The sequence below is a fragment of the Nylanderia fulva genome, unplaced genomic scaffold (genome assembly GCF_048542155.1).
Source record: "Nylanderia fulva isolate GAGA-0341 unplaced genomic scaffold, ASM4854215v1 Scaffold6, whole genome shotgun sequence".
In the NCBI taxonomy this organism is placed as follows: Eukaryota; Metazoa; Arthropoda; class Insecta; order Hymenoptera; family Formicidae; genus Nylanderia; species Nylanderia fulva.
In genome coordinates this window covers 2,827,071-2,847,466 of record NW_028190698.1, presented here as the reverse complement: position 1 = coordinate 2,847,466, position 20,396 = coordinate 2,827,071, and the positions used below count along the sequence as shown (strand labels likewise).

At 30.8% G+C, this 20,396-nt stretch overlaps 1 protein-coding gene across 1 annotated transcript in view; it reads left to right on the top strand.

Annotated features, from left to right (window-relative positions):
• The window catches only part of sima (HIF-1 transcription factor component sima), a 41,843-nt gene that overhangs the window by 16,579 nt on the left and 4,868 nt on the right, over positions 1–20,396 (top strand). Inside the window, 2 exon segments of the mRNA XM_029316102.2 lie at positions 18,635–19,013; positions 20,103–20,322. Coding sequence (XP_029171935.2) covers positions 18,635–19,013; positions 20,103–20,322 — 599 coding nt within the window.

The window sequence follows — 20,396 nt, the reverse complement described above, 5'->3', positions numbered from 1 at the left end:
TTGCTTCTTGCTCCGAAAATATTGACGTTCTATGACGATATCCGCGCAATGTCTTATTAATTATTGACTCTATACAAGTCATGTTTATAATTTATTGCACGGAAAAATTAGCTACTACACTGACAAGAATGACTAAATTAATACATATTTAGTTTAATACTGCCAAACGAATCATTTATTTGAAACAAATAAATATTTAAATAAATAGTTTTCATATCAAATAAATATTATTAGTTTTAAATAAATGATCTATTTGGCAGTATTGAAATGAATACTTATTCGAATTAAATAATATTATATAAGATAACTAAATTTCATGGTAATTTAGGGACAATTTAGCTATAGTAGCCAATGTTTGCACATGTGCATATTATATTTTAAAAAGAGAGATAGATAGAAAAAGAGATATGCTGATAAGATTGCGGAAACATTATTTGGGCTCGAACATGTTTTTCTCTGATTTTAGCGGTATTTTTTCTACGATCGATGATATGATAAGAAATTTAAACGCATAAATATATATGTATAGCAAACATAAAAGATATTTGATCTTTAAAAATACAAATACAGATTTTAGTAAAAAATTCGGATAATTATTCATAATTTTATATATTCTCTTTCTCAATGTTATCAGAATATCAAAATGATTGTATTTAATAATAGTATGGAAACATTCTACGTATAAATCTAGATTAGTAAAGATTATATTTAATTTCTCTTTTGTCAACTAAACAGCATACTCTTCAAACTTTATAAATTTTATTACATTATGCAGTCTCTTTATTCCCTGTATTTATTCTCTCTAGTCTATTTAAATTATTCTGTATTTTACATATATTAAACTGATTTATATACGCATGTGAAGAATCCGATTTACATATATATATATTCAAATGCTCTACTGCTTTTAAAAGAAAAAAGAACCTATGTCTATTGAATAAATGGTAAATTGTATCACGTAATAAATTATTGTGTGCAGATAAAATAATCCGGAAATTATAATTTTGAAATAAAACAAATATTATAAATTGAAAAAACACGTATCGTGAAAAAAAAATTGTTAACTAAACCTTTTAAATTATTATTTTGTCAATTGAATACATATTAGTATTTGAGTCAAATATAGTTTTGTAGAATTTAAAATATTTATTATTTAATATATTTATATTAATATATATATTACTTTAGCATTATTAATATATTTAATTTAAATATTTTTACATGTTCAATTATATATATATATATATATATATATATATATATATATATATATATAACAAAATAACATTTAGTTGAAAAGTTTAGTCGAGTGAACAAATGATTTTTTCAGCGTACAAAGAAAGAGAAAGAGAGAAGGAAATCTCTGTTGCTGATTTCCGGCGAAATATTGAGCGTGTTCTAAAATCGCGAACGCATTCGGCTTGACGTCGCGAATGCGACCACGTGCTACGGCATCTCAAAATAATTCCTCGCGTCTTTAACGTCAGCGGCCCGTCGTGGCTGCAACGCGGTTCCGATCACACGACCCGGTTACACGATTCCGAGACGTCAATCGCTTCCACGGCGAGTCAGGGACCGTTCGACTGGAACGCGTTTTATTTGTCACGCCCCAGAGACGAGAGACATTCCTCGAACATATTCGCTTTTAGCGAGACCGCATACTCGGATTATATTATTTTTGCGCGCACATGTTAAGTGCTTCTTCGCGAGAATTCAGTTTATCGTACAGATTTATCCACAAACGAAGCGAATTTTATCTTCAAATTTACCCGAAAAATTATGGTAATATGTACATAGTCAATTTTACTATGTACATAGTAAATTAAACGAACATAATTTATATCTTATTGTACTAGATATTCGTTTTTTATTATGGTAAATATTTTTAATCAGAGAAACTCATAAAATTCTTCCAATATTGTAATTATGATCCCCAATAAAATTATGGTAATATGTATTTATATTATATTAAATTTCCAATACTGTAATTATGATCTTCAATCAGATTATGGTAATATGTAATTATGGTAATATGTAGTAAATTTTACCGTGTACATAGTCTTAATCTTATTATGCTAGATATTAATTTTTGTATTATGGTAAATATTTTTAATAAGAGAAATTCTTATAAATAAATTCTTCCATTACTATAATTATGATCCTCAATAAAATTATGGTAATATGTACATAGTAAATTTCCAATGCTGTTTCCAATGCTAATTTTGATCTTCAATAATATTATGGTAATAGTAAATTTTACTATGTACATAGTAAAATTCATCGAACATAGTTTACATTTTATTGTGTTAGATATTAATTTTTTTATTATGGTAAATATTTTTATTCAGAGAAACTTTTATAAAATTCTTTCAATACACTGTCTCAATATTGTCTCACGATTACCATGATTTTCAGGGTAAATTCTAAGAGAAAATTCTCTTCGTGGAACAAAATTTACTTCTAGAATTTCTTTTTCATTTCTAAGAGCGGAGAAATTTTGCAGCGCACAATTTGCGAAAGAATATTGTCTTAAATATATTATTTGGGAAGATTATGCAATTAAAAGAATAATAGCGGTGCATTTTTATTAAAATAATAATATTAATATATAGTAAAAGCAATTAACACACATAGGGCTTTTTTCGGACATGAAAATTAGATGTTGGATTACTTTATTGTAATTCTTCGTACAATCTTGAAATGGGGAACGATGCTTTTAAGATTGTAATGGTAATGGTGGGACATGATGATATTAAAAGAATTTTAAAGGGATTTCTTTAATTAATATTTATCACAATTACCCGATTGCCATGATTTTCAGAATAAATTCTAAGAGAAAACTCTCTTCGTGTATGAAGAATTAAAATAAAGTAATCCAACATTTAATTTTCGTGCTCGAAAATAGCTCTTTATTAATAATTTTTACTAATATATATTCTATTCTCGAGCTAATTTACTTATTTATCTAACAATAATAATGAAAATACGAGAAAATTCAGAATAATAGCGATGCGTTCTTTTCGGTCCGTTGCGTTGACCATGCAAAGACTCGGGGGAGACCTTGAGAGCTTTTAACCAGATCGATTGCATAAGGGATCGTTTTCAGCGACAAGACGTAGAGGGGACGAGCAAAGGGGGGTGAAAAGAAGGGGGAGAAAAAACAGCGGTCGGATCGATCCGTATCGAACGGCCTCGATCGATACCTATCGGCTTTTATACGTTCGAAGCTGTCACATCGCGCTCTCGCGTGTTCAAATGTCAAAGAACCGAATGAGATCGGAGTAATTTATGAGTCTCGCTCGGGATTCCTCAATTTCAGGACTGCGGGATCTATGAATAATTTTGGGAGATCGAATAAAAAGCGACGCCGAAGTTCTTTTGGAAAGAAAATTTCGCGAAGAAGCCAGGGTTGGGTAATAACTAGTTAATTAGTTAAATAGTTAATAGTTAAAAAAAGGTTAAAAAGTTAATCACTTTTAACTTAGCTTAGGTAATTTTAAATGTATTCATTTCTAACTTCAACTAGTTATTTTTGACTTTATTCATTAACTTTTTTCCTAAGTTAAATTTCTTTTATTTCTGAATACTATTATTGTTTGTTTATAAGTTATAAACGTATTATTTAAAAAAAAATATTAATTTTTATGTCCATTTGTTATCAATTACTAAAAAATATATTTCTATATAAAAATCAAAATTTCTTTGTAGTTTGTTATTATAAATTTTCAAAGAATTAACAAACGAAATTCTAATTTAATATAAATGTTTTTAAAAATTAATTTTTTATATTTAATTTCAGTTAATTTAATCTTAACTTAACTAAATTTTATAAGCAACTAACTTTAACTTGACTTAGTTTAAAAAATATATTAACTTATCCAACCCTGCGCCGTGTAGAGAGACATTGAATACTCATAAAAAATTAAGTCTCACACACTTGAGATTAATTGAAAAATAAAATCTAGAGTTTTTAAAAAATCTCATAAAATTACTTGACAGTCGCGTGTAAGTGTTTGATCAGCTGATCGCATGAAAATGATCTCGCGATCAAAAAAGCAACACGTGCGATCGATTTAAAATTCGTCGCGTGCGAACGACACGGCGTCGCTATTATTTTTGAATTCGCGGGGTTTGTTTGTTTCCTCATCGAGCGAGTTATCGAACTATTGACGAACTATACGAGCGCGGGTGTGAAGAGAAAAAAAATAAAATAGAGGCGACTTTTGCTCTCTTCTACGTCGGATATAATGGACGCGACTTTTTTTATATTTTTTTCAGAAGAATAAAAAAAAATAGCGCGCACTTACGATTGCAGGTTCTCAAGGATATCGTTTATCGATCATATATTTGCAATTTTGTTCACAATTTACATGGGAGTACGTATAGCGAACGAGCGCGTATTCATATATCAACATTTGCGTGACGTTAATGTCTCGGATGATTTTACCGGCAAATAGGAAGCCGTAGCTTTGTAATGACCGTCGTTTACGTATGTAAAATCATATGCGATAGCGATCATATACTGAGATCGGCATTGCTGAATATTTACGGTCCTCTTCGGACGATCGGAGAGACGTAATAATAATCATCCCGGAACTCTATTGCCGTGAAATGCCATTGAGAATTCATTCAACAATTTCGTTCGTATAATGTTATTTACTTAACAAGAGTGACAACATGCCTACTTTCAAGGCAGGAGATAAAAATACAGAATTTCGTGAGTTTTTTCAAAACTAGATTTTATTTTTCAATTAATCTCAAATGTGGAAGATTTTTTTTTTTTTTTTTTTTTTTTTTTATGAATATTCAATGTCTCTAATAAATTTTCATGCTCGATCAGCTGATCTAACACTTACACGCGAATGTCAAGTAATTTTATGAGATTTTTTTAAAACTCTAGATTTTATTTTTCAATTAATCTCAAGATTGTGTAAGATTGAATTTTTTATGAGTATTCAATGTCTCTCTACACAGAAAATTTTCTCTTAGAATATCGGAAGACTTTTATGAGTTTTTGATTAATATTTACCACAATAAAAGATTTTAATATATACATAGTAAAATTAATTGAATATATTTTACTTTTTATTGTGGTAGATATTAATATTTTTAGTACCATATATTGCCAAAAATACCATGTCTCACGATTATCATGATTTTCAAGGTAAATTTTAAGAGAAAATTCTCTCTGTGTAGTAAATTTTGATACTATCAGCTGATTGAATGAAACACATGTGAATGTCATATAATTCGTGAGATTTTAAAAACTCTAAATTTTATTTTTTAATTAATTTCAAATGTATAAGATTTTTATTTCTTATGAGTATTCTTTCGACAGAGAGAATTTACTCTGAAAATCATGGTAATCGCGGGACAATATATGATATCGGAGAAGAATTTTAAAAGCATTTCTCCGAATTTACCACAATAAAAAATATTAATATGTTCATAGATAATAAAAATAAAATTAATTGAATATATTTTATTTATTATTATGGTACATATTTTTTAATACCATATATTTTTTTCGTGTTCCACGATTACCATGATTTTCACGGTAAACTTTAAGAGAAAATTCCGTGTATAGTAAGTTTTGACACTGTTAGCTGAACGAAAGCGCACATGCGTAAATGTCACGTATTACGCACTCTTGAAAACAACGTATCATGATATACTTATAAAAACTGTGTTCTGTAAACTGCATATTTACTATGTAAGCCAACCGAGTCTGATAACGTGTAATGCAATTAGACACTCGGGCAACTCGAGGATTCTAGACAGATAACTCGACGCACTTAAAATGAAAAAAAAAAGATTGAAAAAACCGAAGTTTGCATGATCATGACTGCGCGCAGATCGCGATTTGCAAATCGAATACCTGAATGAGAGACCGACGAGATAGGGGGCGAGAGAGATAGAGAGCGAGAGAAATCGCTGCGAGCGCGCAAGTGCATCGCGACGCAATCGACGACGCGCGACGACGTAACTCGGAACTCGGCCAGTGCTTTTCAGTCCGTCGTAGGAGCCGAAACTCCGATGTGGAACCGGCGTTCGCGATAAGAGGCACCTCGTAAACGTGCCTCGCTTTTTTTCTCGCTTCCGCGTGCGCGAAATTTTCCAAGATCCCGAGGTCGAATGTCTTAACTCGCGAGATCCAGAGGACTAAATGTTCAAAGATTTAAGGGTTTGTAAATATATTGTAAAAATTATATATATAAAATAATAAAAATATATATAATAAGGAAATATAAGAAAAATATATATAATATAGGATATATATATTATATAAAATAAATATATATAATATAGGAAAAATATATATAAAATATTTATATATATTGTAAAAATATATATAAAAATTGTCAAATAATTCATATATTCGAAGGAAATTTGAGAGCCCCTGGATTTAGAAAGTTAAATATTTAATAGAGAATTTATATAGAATAATTTAAATAGAGAAAAACATGACAGATTCGAAAGTGCGAAGATTCAAAGATTGTCGAGGAATCTAGAAAAATTGAACCGTGCGAATTGTGAAAAATCGGTTCGCGTTCTGAAACAAATTTCATAGGAACTGAATAAAATTAAATCTTTAAGTTTTAAAATTTCTATTAAATTGCAGGAATTAATTAATTGCGAGATATCTGGATCAAGGCTCCAATGCGGAGAACAATGTGAATGTTTATCGTGATTGTTTAGAATTTGAAAGTTCTTGGATATGGGAAATTAAATATTTTAAAATTCGATGCATCAAAGTACCTTAGAAAAAATTCGCGAATGTTCAAATATATTAAATAGAGGAAAAACATGATAAATTCCAAAGTGCGAAGATAAAAATCCAAAGATCTTCAAGAAATTTAAAAAAATTGAAAGTTGTGAGAAATCGGCGTTATAAACAGATTTTATATGAACTGAATAAAATTAAACCTTTGAATTATAAAAAATGTCTATTAAATTTAATTAATTAATAAAAAAAATCGTGAGATAATCCAGATGAAGACTCCAACACCGAGAGGATCATGGATGCTGATTTATCGTGATCGTTCGAATTTGAGAGTTCTTGAATAGGAAATTAAATGTTTCAAAATTCGATGCATCAAATTTTAGCAAAAAATTCGCGAATATCCAAATAAATTCAAATAGAGAAAAAACCACGATTTAGATTCGAAAGTGCGAAGAATGAAGAAATCTAAAAAAAAAATCAAATCTTTATATTAAAAAATTGCTACTAAATGATAATTAATTAATTAATCGCAAAACTATCGCGAATATCCAAATAAATTCAAATAGAGAAAAAACCACGATTTAGATTCGAAAGTGCGAAGAATGGAGAAATCTAAAAAAAATCAAACCTTTGAATTAAAAAATCGCTACTAAATGATAATTAATTAATTAATAATCGCAAAAATATCGCGATCAAGGCTCCACCGCGAGGAGCATCGTGGATGCTGATCGTGGTCGTTCGACGAGAGCGAAAACGATCCCGCGTTACGTCGACGATTTAATAACAGAGTCTGACCCTCGAGACGTGCGGCGCTTTTGGCCGGATTCCATCGCGCGATTCTCTCGCAGCATCCGCTGGCAGCGGATCTCGCGAATTCCGTTCGCGGGGACTCGGTTGCGCAATCGCGATTCGCGAGGATACTCACCCGTCTCTTCCAATTTTCCAATTTTTTTTTTTTTTTTTTTTTTTTTAATCCGTTTTTGGCTTCTGCATCTTTTAGATCTTTGAAAACCGCCGAGTTCGAGCCCCGTATTTTCTTGCATCGGCCGTAAGAAAATCCGATATCGCGGTTGTTTACCTCCTTCTATCCTGAAATTAGATTTAGCGACTAATAATAACGGGCGGATTTTATTACTTGGTACAATCTCGCGCGGAAGAACATAACACACATCTCGTTATTCATTGCTTCTAATAAAGACCGCGGTATGATATTTACGAGCAGTCGGAATGAAACAGTGATACGAGTCGATAACTATAAATCCTTAGGTTTAGTACAGTGCCGGATTATATTTTATCGATTTTATGCGATGTAACATTTTTTTTCTTTAAAAAAAAAATCTTAAAAAATTTTTTTTTAATTTTAAAAATATAATAAAGTGTGATTAATTTCTGTGCGTTAAGTAACATTGTCATAAATTTTTTTTATATGGAAAAAAACAATTTTGAACGTTGTTCCTTGAATTTACTTATAAAAATAGGAAGAGAAAAATCGCGAGTGCCACGAAGGAAACAATAATTTGCAACGCGAGAAACTTCGCTTCGCAGTGACTGAGACTAATTGCAAATGAGATAGTGCCGATAAATGTGATGTAGGAGAGAGAAAAAGAGAAGGATACTCTGATGGAAGGCGCTGACAATAATAAATAAAATTCGCTCGCGCATTCGCGATGTCATAATACGTCTGCGATCTGCGACAAGCAGATTCTCTCTCTCTCTCTCTGTATATATCGATCAATTCACAGCGAAGGTGCCTGTTATCATCGCAGCCCGTCGGTTACATAACGCTTGGCAGCGACGACATTTCGTGGGATAAAAGTGTTATTCGTCAAGATTCGTCTGCTCTTTTTCTTTTGGAGCACCCGGTATGTGGCGATTTTGCGTCCACTCCGAGATAGAAAAACTACGCGATCCTCATAAATATTAATGTATGCGATGAGAGAGAGAGATTACCTCGATACTTCGATTCTAAATTTAGACTAGAAGACTTTAAATTTATGCAGAATTTGGTGCATGCGCGAACACAACGAAAATTAAAATAGAACTGCAAGCAAATAATGTACCTTGATATCGGTATTTTTAAGAGAAATTAGATTCCAAATTTAAACACAACGCATATATACTAAGTATTCGATTTTAAAAACTTGTTTGATCGATTCAATAATTAATTCGCGGAACTTTTTTTTTTAAATATCAAATATATTCTCTACTAGTGTTTATAATTTTTAAAAACAGTGTTGCAGATTTTTTTTATATATTTAAAGCTGGTTGTGTAGATTTTATCATGAATATTGAGATATTAGTTTAATTATTTATCAGAAATATTAATGTGAAATAATATTATACAAAATTATTATAAATATGAACTTTCCAATTGGGGACATATTAATATTAATATATAAAATAATGTTGAGGATATATTAATGTAAAGTAATATCGCGAATATATTTATACAAATAATACAGAAAAAATATTTTAACACTCTTGGCACAATATATTTCACGATGCGAATCGGTGTTCCTTTGTGCAAAAAATATGCAATGTATAAGTGTTAAATTTCTGGCAAGGATACACGTGGTCCTAAAATGAAAAATGCATCTACGTACACACAAAAAGGTTGTGCACATCAAGTGATGACACTCGTAAACAATACTCGTAAACATGCTGTGGACGGGCAAGATCATGGCCTTGCTCTGTCATCAAGTGGCTGTGTGTGTATTTGTTTGTTTTACGAGATAATTTGATTTGTACGAAGAAAAATTTCGATCCGCATTTCTACCTTTCAAATACACACTTTAACTTTGAAAATCGCGTTATTTCGCTTTTAATTTACGCGTTTAGCGCTAAATATTTTATATATATATATATATATGCACTCTTGACAAAAATTAAATTTACCTCCGTATTCTTAGTTTATAATCTCTTCCTGATGTTACATTTAATATGAGCAAATTTGTGATCAGTTATCAACTTCAATTATCGCCAACTTTACTTAATAAAGACTTCTTTATCTATTGATTAAAATCTCGTAAACTTGAAGGGAACTTAAAGAGATTAAAGAGGAAAACTCCGGAAGGGAAAAGTTCCAGTTCCATCTTTCTTTATATAATTCAGTGCTAACATGATGAAGATAATTGTGTAAAAAGAATTAATATAATATAAAGATTTTTTTCATACAATATATACACAAATAATAGTACAAATCGAATATTTAAAAAAATAAAAATTGAAGTAGAATTTGACAATTCTTTTTGTACACAAACACATAGATAAACGAATTTTGAAAAATTGGAAAAATTCAAATTAATGTATAATTATTTATATATACATATGTACACAGAGAGAATTTTCTCTTAGAATTTATCCTGAAAATTATAGTAATCATAGGACAATATGGTATTGGAAAACTTTTATATAAGAGTTTCTCTGATTATTATTTTTACCGTATAAAATAAAAAAATATTAATATCTACCACAATAAAATATGTTTGATTAATTTTACTATGTACATAGTAAAATTTATTATGTACATATTTTTTATTGTGGTAAATATTAATTAGAGAAACTTATAAAATTCTTCCAATATTGTCTCACGATTATCATGATTTTTAGAATAAATTGTAAGAGAAAATTCTCTCCATGCATATGTATATCGATTATCATCAATCACAAATTAATTGCAATGAACCTAGATCAGATAAATTCTTTCCGAATGAAAGACCAGTAGAATTTGACCATTTTTTTACACACAAAAACGTATGTGCAAAAAAATTTTTTAACTGTAAAAATTCAAATTAATACATAATTATTGATATGATACAAAGAGAGAATTTTCTCTTAGAATTTACTCTGAAAATCATTGTAATCGTGAAACAATTGGAAGAATTTTGTACGAGTTTCGATTAAATATTTTACCACAATAAAAAAAATTAATATCTATACCACAATAAAATATAAAATATGTATGATTAATTGTACATAGTACAATTTATTACGTACATATTTTTTCTTGTGGCAAATATTAATCAGAGAAGACTCATAAAATTCTTTCAATACCACACTATCCCACGATTATCATAATTTTCAAGGTAAATTCTAAGAGAAAATGTTCTCCCTGTATATATCGATTATTATGAATAAAAATTGGATTGCGTCGATGAGATAAATTCTTTCCGGATGAACGAAGACGTGGTGCAACGAGGTGGTAGTACGAGGTGGATGGGCAGCAGCCGCGTTGACCTCGAGAACCTCGCCAATCTGGCCGCACCTCGTCTCACAACAAACCGCTCGAGTTTCGACCGGTCCAGCGCAGCGTCGGGTTGAGTTAGGTGCCGGGTTAAATATGCGGCCGAATATCGAGATGGGAAGGGATGAGACGGAGGGATCCAAAATAGTGACAGCTTGCGCAATCGAGCACGTGGAACCGGTAGGACCGGTAGGACTCGCCTCGAGAGAGTCTCCCTTATCCAATGTTGGGTAGTATCTAGATACATTTTGTGTATCTGAGATATATTCGAATTGAATTTTTCTCCGACTTTCAATTACTCGAGTGATAAAGTATAACAATTTTTATATAGCTTTTGCTCCGAAACATAATAAATTCATCTTGAAAAGAGAATCGTTATATATATATAGTGTTGGGTAGTATCTAGATACCAAATATGGTATCTAAATTGCTTTTTTCAGGTACATTTGCAGATACATTTTCACATATTTTTTTTGAATAGATCAATTCTTTACATTTTTAAAAGATCAAGGCTGCAAGTTATCAACATATCGTCATCAACACCGGTTGAACGATTATTAAGCATTGATCAAATTTTAGTACCATGGCGAAATAGTTTGAGTGACGATATCTTTGAGGCATTTTTTCACGTGTTAAGACTAACGAATAAAGTCGTAATATAAACAAAAATATTAATAAAGATAAAAGAATTATTTAGTACATTTTGTGCATATTACTATTATTATGATAAAATATAATTGAAAGTATCTGACGTGTATCTGAGATACTTTTAAAGTATCTGAGTATCTGTATCTATATATATTTTAATTTGTGTATCTGTATCTTATCTATCACTGGTTATTCGCCAGGAAAGTCGTTTACCATTATTTTTTTGTTAAATTCCGTGTTTACACGTCGTAAAATAACAAAATCACCACTCGGACTTTTATTTCTCTCTTTCTTGCAAAAATTCAGATTATTTTACATTCGTTGATTTACATCTGTTTGATTATAATTTCACTATAAATCTTGTACGGTTGTTGATATATTTATTTTTAGCGTGTATTTTATTTATTCTATATACGCTTGCGACCATCTTTCGCTTGAAAATCGCTATAAAGTTTGTTTGTTGTTTATTGCGATGGAGGAAAATGTTTTATCAAAATTGCAAAATGAGGATATAAAATAAATCCATAAATCATACGTAAAGATACAAAGTTTCTGCAACTTATGTTATAAATACTTAGACCTCTCATGCAGAAATCTGATAAAAGAATTTACAATATCTTGTTTACTATATTTGTAGTTGACATTTCGACTTTCTATGACGAAACTTATCGAAAGATAATATATATTCACCATTGCAACATCATTAGATGTTTTTCAGATATTAAACTACTTGTTAATCGATTTCGCAAGTAAATCGAGAACAACATTTCTTTATGAAAAGTTCATGTTCGGTCTTGAAAATTTAATTCGCAAATTCCTCGATTTTAATTAAATCCATCAATTTTTTAGTTAATTTTACGATTATTCCACCTTTTCATCCGGAAGAATGATTCAATTATCTTTCAGCTCTTCGAAAAATTCAACACAGTCGAAAGTGCATTGACTCGATGCAATTTATCGCTTCAAAGTGTCTCGCGACTATACATTTGTTTGCACCAAGAAAGACTTATTCAATTATCCTGTAAGAAGCGGTTCAGCGCGTCGTTTTGAAGCTTCCTTATTGAAATTAAGTCTAATCACGCGAACGAAATAAATGTGGCTATTTTATTTAACAACAAATGCGAATTCTTGTCGACGAGGAAAAATGAAGCGCAGGAATTAAACGAAATAGGAATAATTATGAAAAAATGTGGAAAAGAGGTCGCGAACGAAGGACTGATTTTTAATTTTGTGCATCACTTAGAAAGAAGGAGGATCGTCAAGTGTGTTATGTATATTATATACATAAAATTACGACAAACGTCATAAATTGAGATTGATATGAATACAATGAGGCAGAAATCGTAAACATTACGACTCGATTTATTTGTGTCTGTAATTTATGTGCATCGATATCCGTTTGAGAGTATATTATTGTATTATGTGTTTAAGCTCGAATCTATATTTTCTCTTATTTAATTTAAATTTTATTCATTTTTTTTAAGTAAATATATAATTTAGTCTTTATTATTTTCATTATTTTATATTTTAATTTATATTATAATATTTTACAAAACACTTATATGATTTTTATCATTGTAAAAATTCAATATAATATACATATAAACATATAATATATAAAAGTACACAATGATATATCTAAAAAGGGAATATTCGGAAAAAAGCAAGTCTTACAGTTATTTAATTAATGTTTTTCTTGTAAAAATAATTGCGGTGTTTATGAGCCATATTGAAATTTGTGCGGGTCACTTAAATAATGTATTTGCTCGTTCATTCCTTAATTCGAGTAGATTTTCAGCTCATACAATGTGCATTAAAGTTGGCCTAGTGCCCGCATACGTGATTTACGCACCACCACACACACTTGCATGCATTTGGGATCCGCTGGGATTGGGATCAATTTGCGGCAATTACCGGGCTGTTGCGACCGGTTAAAGTCACTTAGCCTCCGCGTAGATTCGCGACGAATGATTCCACCATCGAACTTTGCGAATCTCTGATCGGGAAAGAGACGTAAACAAATTCTCTATATATAATCCTACACATGTGGATTAATAAGATCACATCGTCGAAAATAACATCTCGAGTCAACGTCGCGAATAGTAAATTAAATTTGACGTAACGCATCTTTTTTTAAGAATGCTCCTCTCTTTTTAATGACTCTTCAATGATTAAATTAGAAAAGAAATTTTAATCGTGTGTAGAGGAAACTTTAATCGATTCTATATATATATATATGATACTTGAAATTTTATACATATACAAATCAAATACTAAGTTTTTACTTACTAGAAGAGAGAAAGAGAGGAATTTTTTTTTATTTAATCAAAAACAAATATTAATGCACGGAGAGAATTTTTTCTTAAAATTTATCTTGAAAATCATGGGATAATACATATATGGTATTGGAAGAATTTTATAAGACTTTATAAGACTCTGATTAATATTTAGCACTCAATAAAAAAATATTAATATAGTAAGTAATATAATGTACATAGTAAAATTAATCAAACATATTTTATATCTTATTTTGGTCGATATTTAATATTTTTTATTGTGGTAAATATTAATCAGAGAAAAATCTCTGATAAAATTCTTCTAATTTTACCATATCGTCCCACGATTATCATAATTTTCAGGGTAAATTCTGAAAGAAAATTCTCTCTGTGTAGGTGAAATTTCTATAATAGAAGCTTATAATTGTGTTATATTTTCCCTATAGTGCGCAAAATAATTAAATTAATAGACATAATTTATTTACAGCAATTCAGCACTTGCTCGAGCAAGCGAATAATTCTTTCTAATAAATAAGTGCTGAATTGCTGTAAGTATTCGAAGCTCTTCAGGGTCACGAGTACTAGAAAAGTTAAAGTTGTGTGCACGAGTGCATACGAGAGAGACATTTGTGTGTTGTTTAGACCGATCCGATATAACATTCGGGTTATCTTCAGGGTTAAGGTCAGGTTAACTTTAACTGTGTGATCGAAGAAAACTATGGGCGTAATCGTGCCTACGTAAGCGAGTTCGTGAATCTTATAATACCGAAGAAGCACGGCATTGAATGATTAATTATACTCTAAAATATTTTTCAGCTTTTTTCTTCAAGAAACAGAAAAATATGAAAAATAAAAACCGAGAAATTTTATTTTTTCTGTTTACGAAACATCTCGTACAAATTGCAGAAATTAGAATGTCATTGCATCTCATAATTTATTTTATTTTATTTTTTTATTAATATTTTTTTCGCATTGAAAATATTTTTTTTTTATTTTAATTCTTGCGTGTTAGCGCAAATGATATGTCATATTATAATCTTGTCACACAATCATGTTTAAAAATAGCACAATTGATACTATTTATAAAAAAATTCGCACAGGTTGATGAATCAACTGCTTTCCAGTAACAATTATATCCTTATATACACATATACATACATAAACGTAATACGTATGACGTAAGAGATCGTCGTATCGATATCGTTGTAGTCCAAGACAACAGTTTTTTTTTTAATTTTACCTCGTGAGGCGTGTTTTTTATCAATTATCGAATCTTTATCTACAGGATGAATCTATGAAATAATCTCCTAAATTAACTAAGATTAAAATTAGATTTTCGGAGCAGTTTAACGTAACCATCGTTTCATCATTCCTCAAAAAATTCTCTAAGTCGGAAAGGAGATAAACGTCACGATGCATTAATGAGACATACTTAAAAAAAAACATTTCGAAAACAAAGCGCGAAAAATAGCCGCAGCGGAAAAAGCCGATCGGCGGTCACGAGCTGATTACATAAGCGGCTCTTCGTGATTACAACGAGCTTCTGCTTTGCGCGAGCTGAAAGAGAAAGAGAATGAGAGGATCCAAATGAGCGGAAAGAGAGGTAGAATGTATTGAGAGATATATATACGAGAATATTGTCAGAGAGTACGAAAGTTCGGGTGAACGTTGAATGGTTCGGAACTCACGAGGGCGGTAAAAATAAAAATAGTGACGTGTGTGCAAGTACAGAAGTCAATGAATGTAGGTGTACAGTAATTAAGGGGAAAGAAAAAAGTTCGAATGAATGATTTGAAGCGAGATTGTTCATTATTTTACATTTCTACACAGAGAGAATTTTCTCTTAAAATTTACCCTGAAAATCATGGTAATTGTGGGTCAATATGATACTGGAAGAATTTTATAAGAGTTTCTCTGATTAATATAATATTTTTATGACAATAAATAATATTATATTTGCTACAATAAGATATAAAATATGTTCGATAAATTTTGTACACATAGTAAAATTTATTATTGTCATAAAAATATTAATCAGAGAAACTATAAAATTCTTTCAATACCATATTGTTGCACAATTAGCTAGTGAATTTACTTAATATTTAATTTAATATTAATTTATATTAATATTTCTTATAATATTAATATTAATATCTGCCGCAATAAGATGTAAAATATGTTCGATAAATTTTACTATATACATAATAAAATTTACTATATGTACATATTGATATTTTTTATTGTGGAAAATATTAATCAGAGAAACTCTTATAAAATTCTTCGAATATTGTCTCACGATTACCATAATTTGCAGGATAAATTCTAAGAGAAAATTCTCTCCGTGTACGATTGCATGATCAAAAGTTTATAGTCTTAAATACTATTATAATCTGAAGATTAATAGCATATGATATAACTCTCCATGTTATGATAAAAAATTAGTGACTTCAACGTGATTGATCAATTTATCTTGAAAATCATTATTTTTCAAAATCTATGTAAGCATCTCGTATAAAGAAATATTAATTTTTTATAAATTTACATTTCTTTTTGTTTACCTTGTTCTTATGCATATTTATGCATGAGGACAGAAATAAATACTTTGACATACGCATAAATTTAGACGCTAAGAGATAACTGAATATATAAGAAAAACATATATATGAGATATGTATAAGAGCTTACGAAATATAGGGTCGTAAATTTTCATCGATATACGAAATGGAAAAATATTTCCCAAGAAATTTCACGAGTGAATTACTAAAGGAGAGATCAGAATTATTCTTTACATTGCAAGTTATAACTAATATGATTATTTAGCTAGTCATGGTTAATTTATAAAAAAAAATTGTGTAATAAACTAATAATTATATTATTTATAATTTAAAAAAATAACATTATTTGATATTTATATATAGCCTTATAAAATTATTGAAAAATCATATATACCTCTTGATTTGATCACATGATGAAAATTCATTGATACATATTTATCATTGAAATTCCATACATATATATATATATATATATATATATATACACGCACATCTCTATATAATAAAATAAATTTATCGTTTGAAAAGAACAACCATTATTAGATTTTAGTAAACATAATATTTGGGTCAGCTGTTTCGTCGCTTTCGAAAGATGTTTTTTCCGGCTCAAATCATCTCTCGACGGTCTGTTTAAAATTTTCTTAGGTCACGTGCACCTCGTGACAGCTGACGCATATCCCACGCGTCGCCGAATGACAAGTAGAATAGACACATCCACGTGGGTACGTACGGTACGTTTTGTGTGAGGCGAGTGTCGTGCGAGTTTTCGGATCGTGTCATGCGTATGCACGCGTGATAAATACATCTGGGTCTACATATCGCGCTATGTGTCGTAACGCGATGTATCGTTCGATGTAACGTCGTTAGATAAGGAAACACTAGTCGATAAAAGGAATTTTAACTAAGCACTCGGCGTTGTACGTTTTTTGAGCTCTACGATTGTAACGGTGAGGATAATGAGATAAACAATTATTATCAGCTCGTGTGCGTTCGATATCTCGTTTCGATATCCTCATTCAGCTCTAGTCTCGTTTACTTTTTGCTTTATCTTGCATAGAAAGAATTTTCTCTTAGAACTTTTACCCCAAAAATCATGGTCATCGTGGGACAATAAAGGAAGAATTTTTTAAGACTTTCTCTGATTAATATTAACTACGATAAAAAATATTAAGTCTACCACAATGAGATATAAAATATCTTTAATTAATTTTACTACCTATTTTGTTGAGGTAGATATTAATATTTTTTTATTGTGGTAAATATTGATCAGATAAACTCTTATAAGATTCGTCCAATATCATATTGTCCCACGATTATCATGATTTTCAAGGTAAATTCTAAAAGAGAAAATGCTCTCAGTGTAGTCTACTATATTTTGAATTGAAGAGAAGGATTGTTTCTTCTAAACACGTGTGCTCGATTTTTCTGATTAATTAACTCAAAACTTGACTTAATTTGTATAAATTTTTCTGTCTCTTCTCATATAATTTTTCTCGAATTTGTAATTATTTCATTATTTTTTTTATTCTTTATTTTTATTATACAAGTTGTATGTGTTGCGTATATTTCGTGTTTTCTCTTCTAAAAAAAATTATTTCTAAATTATATACAGAGTCTTCCAGAACTATCGTAAAACTTATTTATGGCAGAATGGATCCTGATATCATTTGGAGATGATTTTTTCTCAACGAAAATGTCGAGGTACCAATTATTTTCAAGTTATGAGTGATTGAAAATAAAGGTTTTTTTTTGTAAATTAAGCATTAACAAAACCACATTCTTTAGTAAATCTCAAGTAGAGTTTACTTTAATAGAATTTTAATTTAAGGCTTAGTTACAAAAAATACATGATAGCAAAAATTGGGAAAAATCATCTCTAAATGATACCAGGAATCTGCCATTAACAGATTTTACAATAATTCTAGAACACCCTGTATGTATATAAGATTATATATATTTCCAATAAAATTTAACAAATTTATTAAAATATTTGTTATAAAAAATTTCTTCAATATTTCTATACATATTTTTTTCCAACTTTGACAAGTTCTGAAGTTTCACCATATCTCCGCGTGTCTTTGCTTACCGTTTCCAAGTTGCTAAGCAAGTTCCAAGTTTCGGGTTAACTGAGTCAGTCCCAGGTCGAGGGCACGTTATCCACGCCGGCGGCTCGTGATTTTGGTTACAGTGGGATCGAGCACGAAAATGAGGTGTACAGCGTGCGCCAGCTGACCGCGCGTGACAGCGGCGCCAATCTCGCCAAGTCGAAGGGATCGTCGGACTCGGACTGTCAAACGGTGCTGACGAACGACGACGAGAAGATCGTCCAGGACGACGAATCCAGGAGCGACGATCGACCGCTCGCCGTCACCGCGTCGATCTTCCGTTCGGCGAACGGAAGGAACGACATCTTGCCCAAGCAGACCCAGGAGAAGACGTCCCTGCGAGTTCCCAAGGAGGCCCCGAAGCCGATCGACGACTCTCTGAAGGAGAACGACGAGCCGGCAGCGGCAGACCGATCGGACTGCTGCCGGCCGGCGTTCGCCAGGACACCCTTTTTATTAGAGGTAAGATTGACGTTTCGGACGAATTTCTTCAGAATTTTTTTGTCTCGGCTTTAGATTTTTAATTAAATGCACATTCGGGTATAAAAAGATAGAGTCACAGGGATAGATATTAGGTGCAACAAAATTATTTTTAAATTTCTTTTTCTTACTTTGTTATGATCAAATAAATTATTACAAAAATAGGTATAGAGGAATTCTTTTAAAAACAATTTTGTTGAACCTAATATCTGACTCTTAATAATTAAATAACCTGGCCCAACTATTAATAATAAAATTAATTGCAGACTGTTAAAATGATAACAGCCTTAAAGTTGTGAAAAATTGTTAAGAACAACATTTCTTTGCAATTTTGTAGACTGTACTATCGAATGACGTTATTTAGTCTCAAGATAGATACAATTAAAATTATTCTGATTAATTATTGTATATGATCACAATTCTTATTTCAGGTAAAGTAAAAGATATTTTTTTTTTCTAAATTGACTTCTAATCTTGGATTATTTTTTATTGGCGATAATTTGTCGGGTCACCATCGCTTATCGATGCCGTAATCCCATTGCTTACTTCTCTTATCATTTCAGAATGATAAAGTAGTGGTAAAAATAAACGGCACTGCAATCTTTCGCATTTTGGAAAAACGACGTAACCGAATTCACATGAGAGAAAAAAAAAGAGATTTGTTACTGGATCAGATACAATATTGACAAGAAGGCAAAATTAAACTTCCAACATCATTTCAGTCTTATTAATTTTTTTGCAATTATTGCACGATATTTTAATAATTTCTTAATAAAAACAAAAATAAAATATTATTAAAGTAATTTTTAATTTTGATACAATATTTTATAACAATATTTTAAAGGCGAACAATTTTTATTAAAAGGATCTAATTATTTAACAATATTCCAAATTATGTAAAAATACCGAAAGAGAGTTCTGAAGTGACGTTGATACAAATATTACAATTAAAAGCGTGATTAAGCGCCGCGCAATGCAAGTTCTAGGATGGCTATCGCTCTTATCTCGAGCCATAATAACGCATCCTTGGCCTCCTCCCCTCTAGATCGATCATACAATCTTTGGTTTCAGGGTAAACCGGCGGTGGAGCGCGATTCCTCAGACAGCGCCGGACGTCGTGATCGTCCGCAGGCGGTCACCAAACATCTGTTCGTACAGCAGCAGCAGGAACAGTCACAGTTATCGTGTCGACCGCCTCCGCAGACGGCTACAGCGAGTATCTTCGCGCCTCGCACCGAGGACATGAACAAGGGCTTCCTGACTTTCAGCGAGGATCAGCCGGGTCTTACCAGTGCGTATTTTTCGCCAAGGAATTTTTTTAATTTTTTTTAGAAGATCTAGAAAGAGATTAATTGGGGAATTATC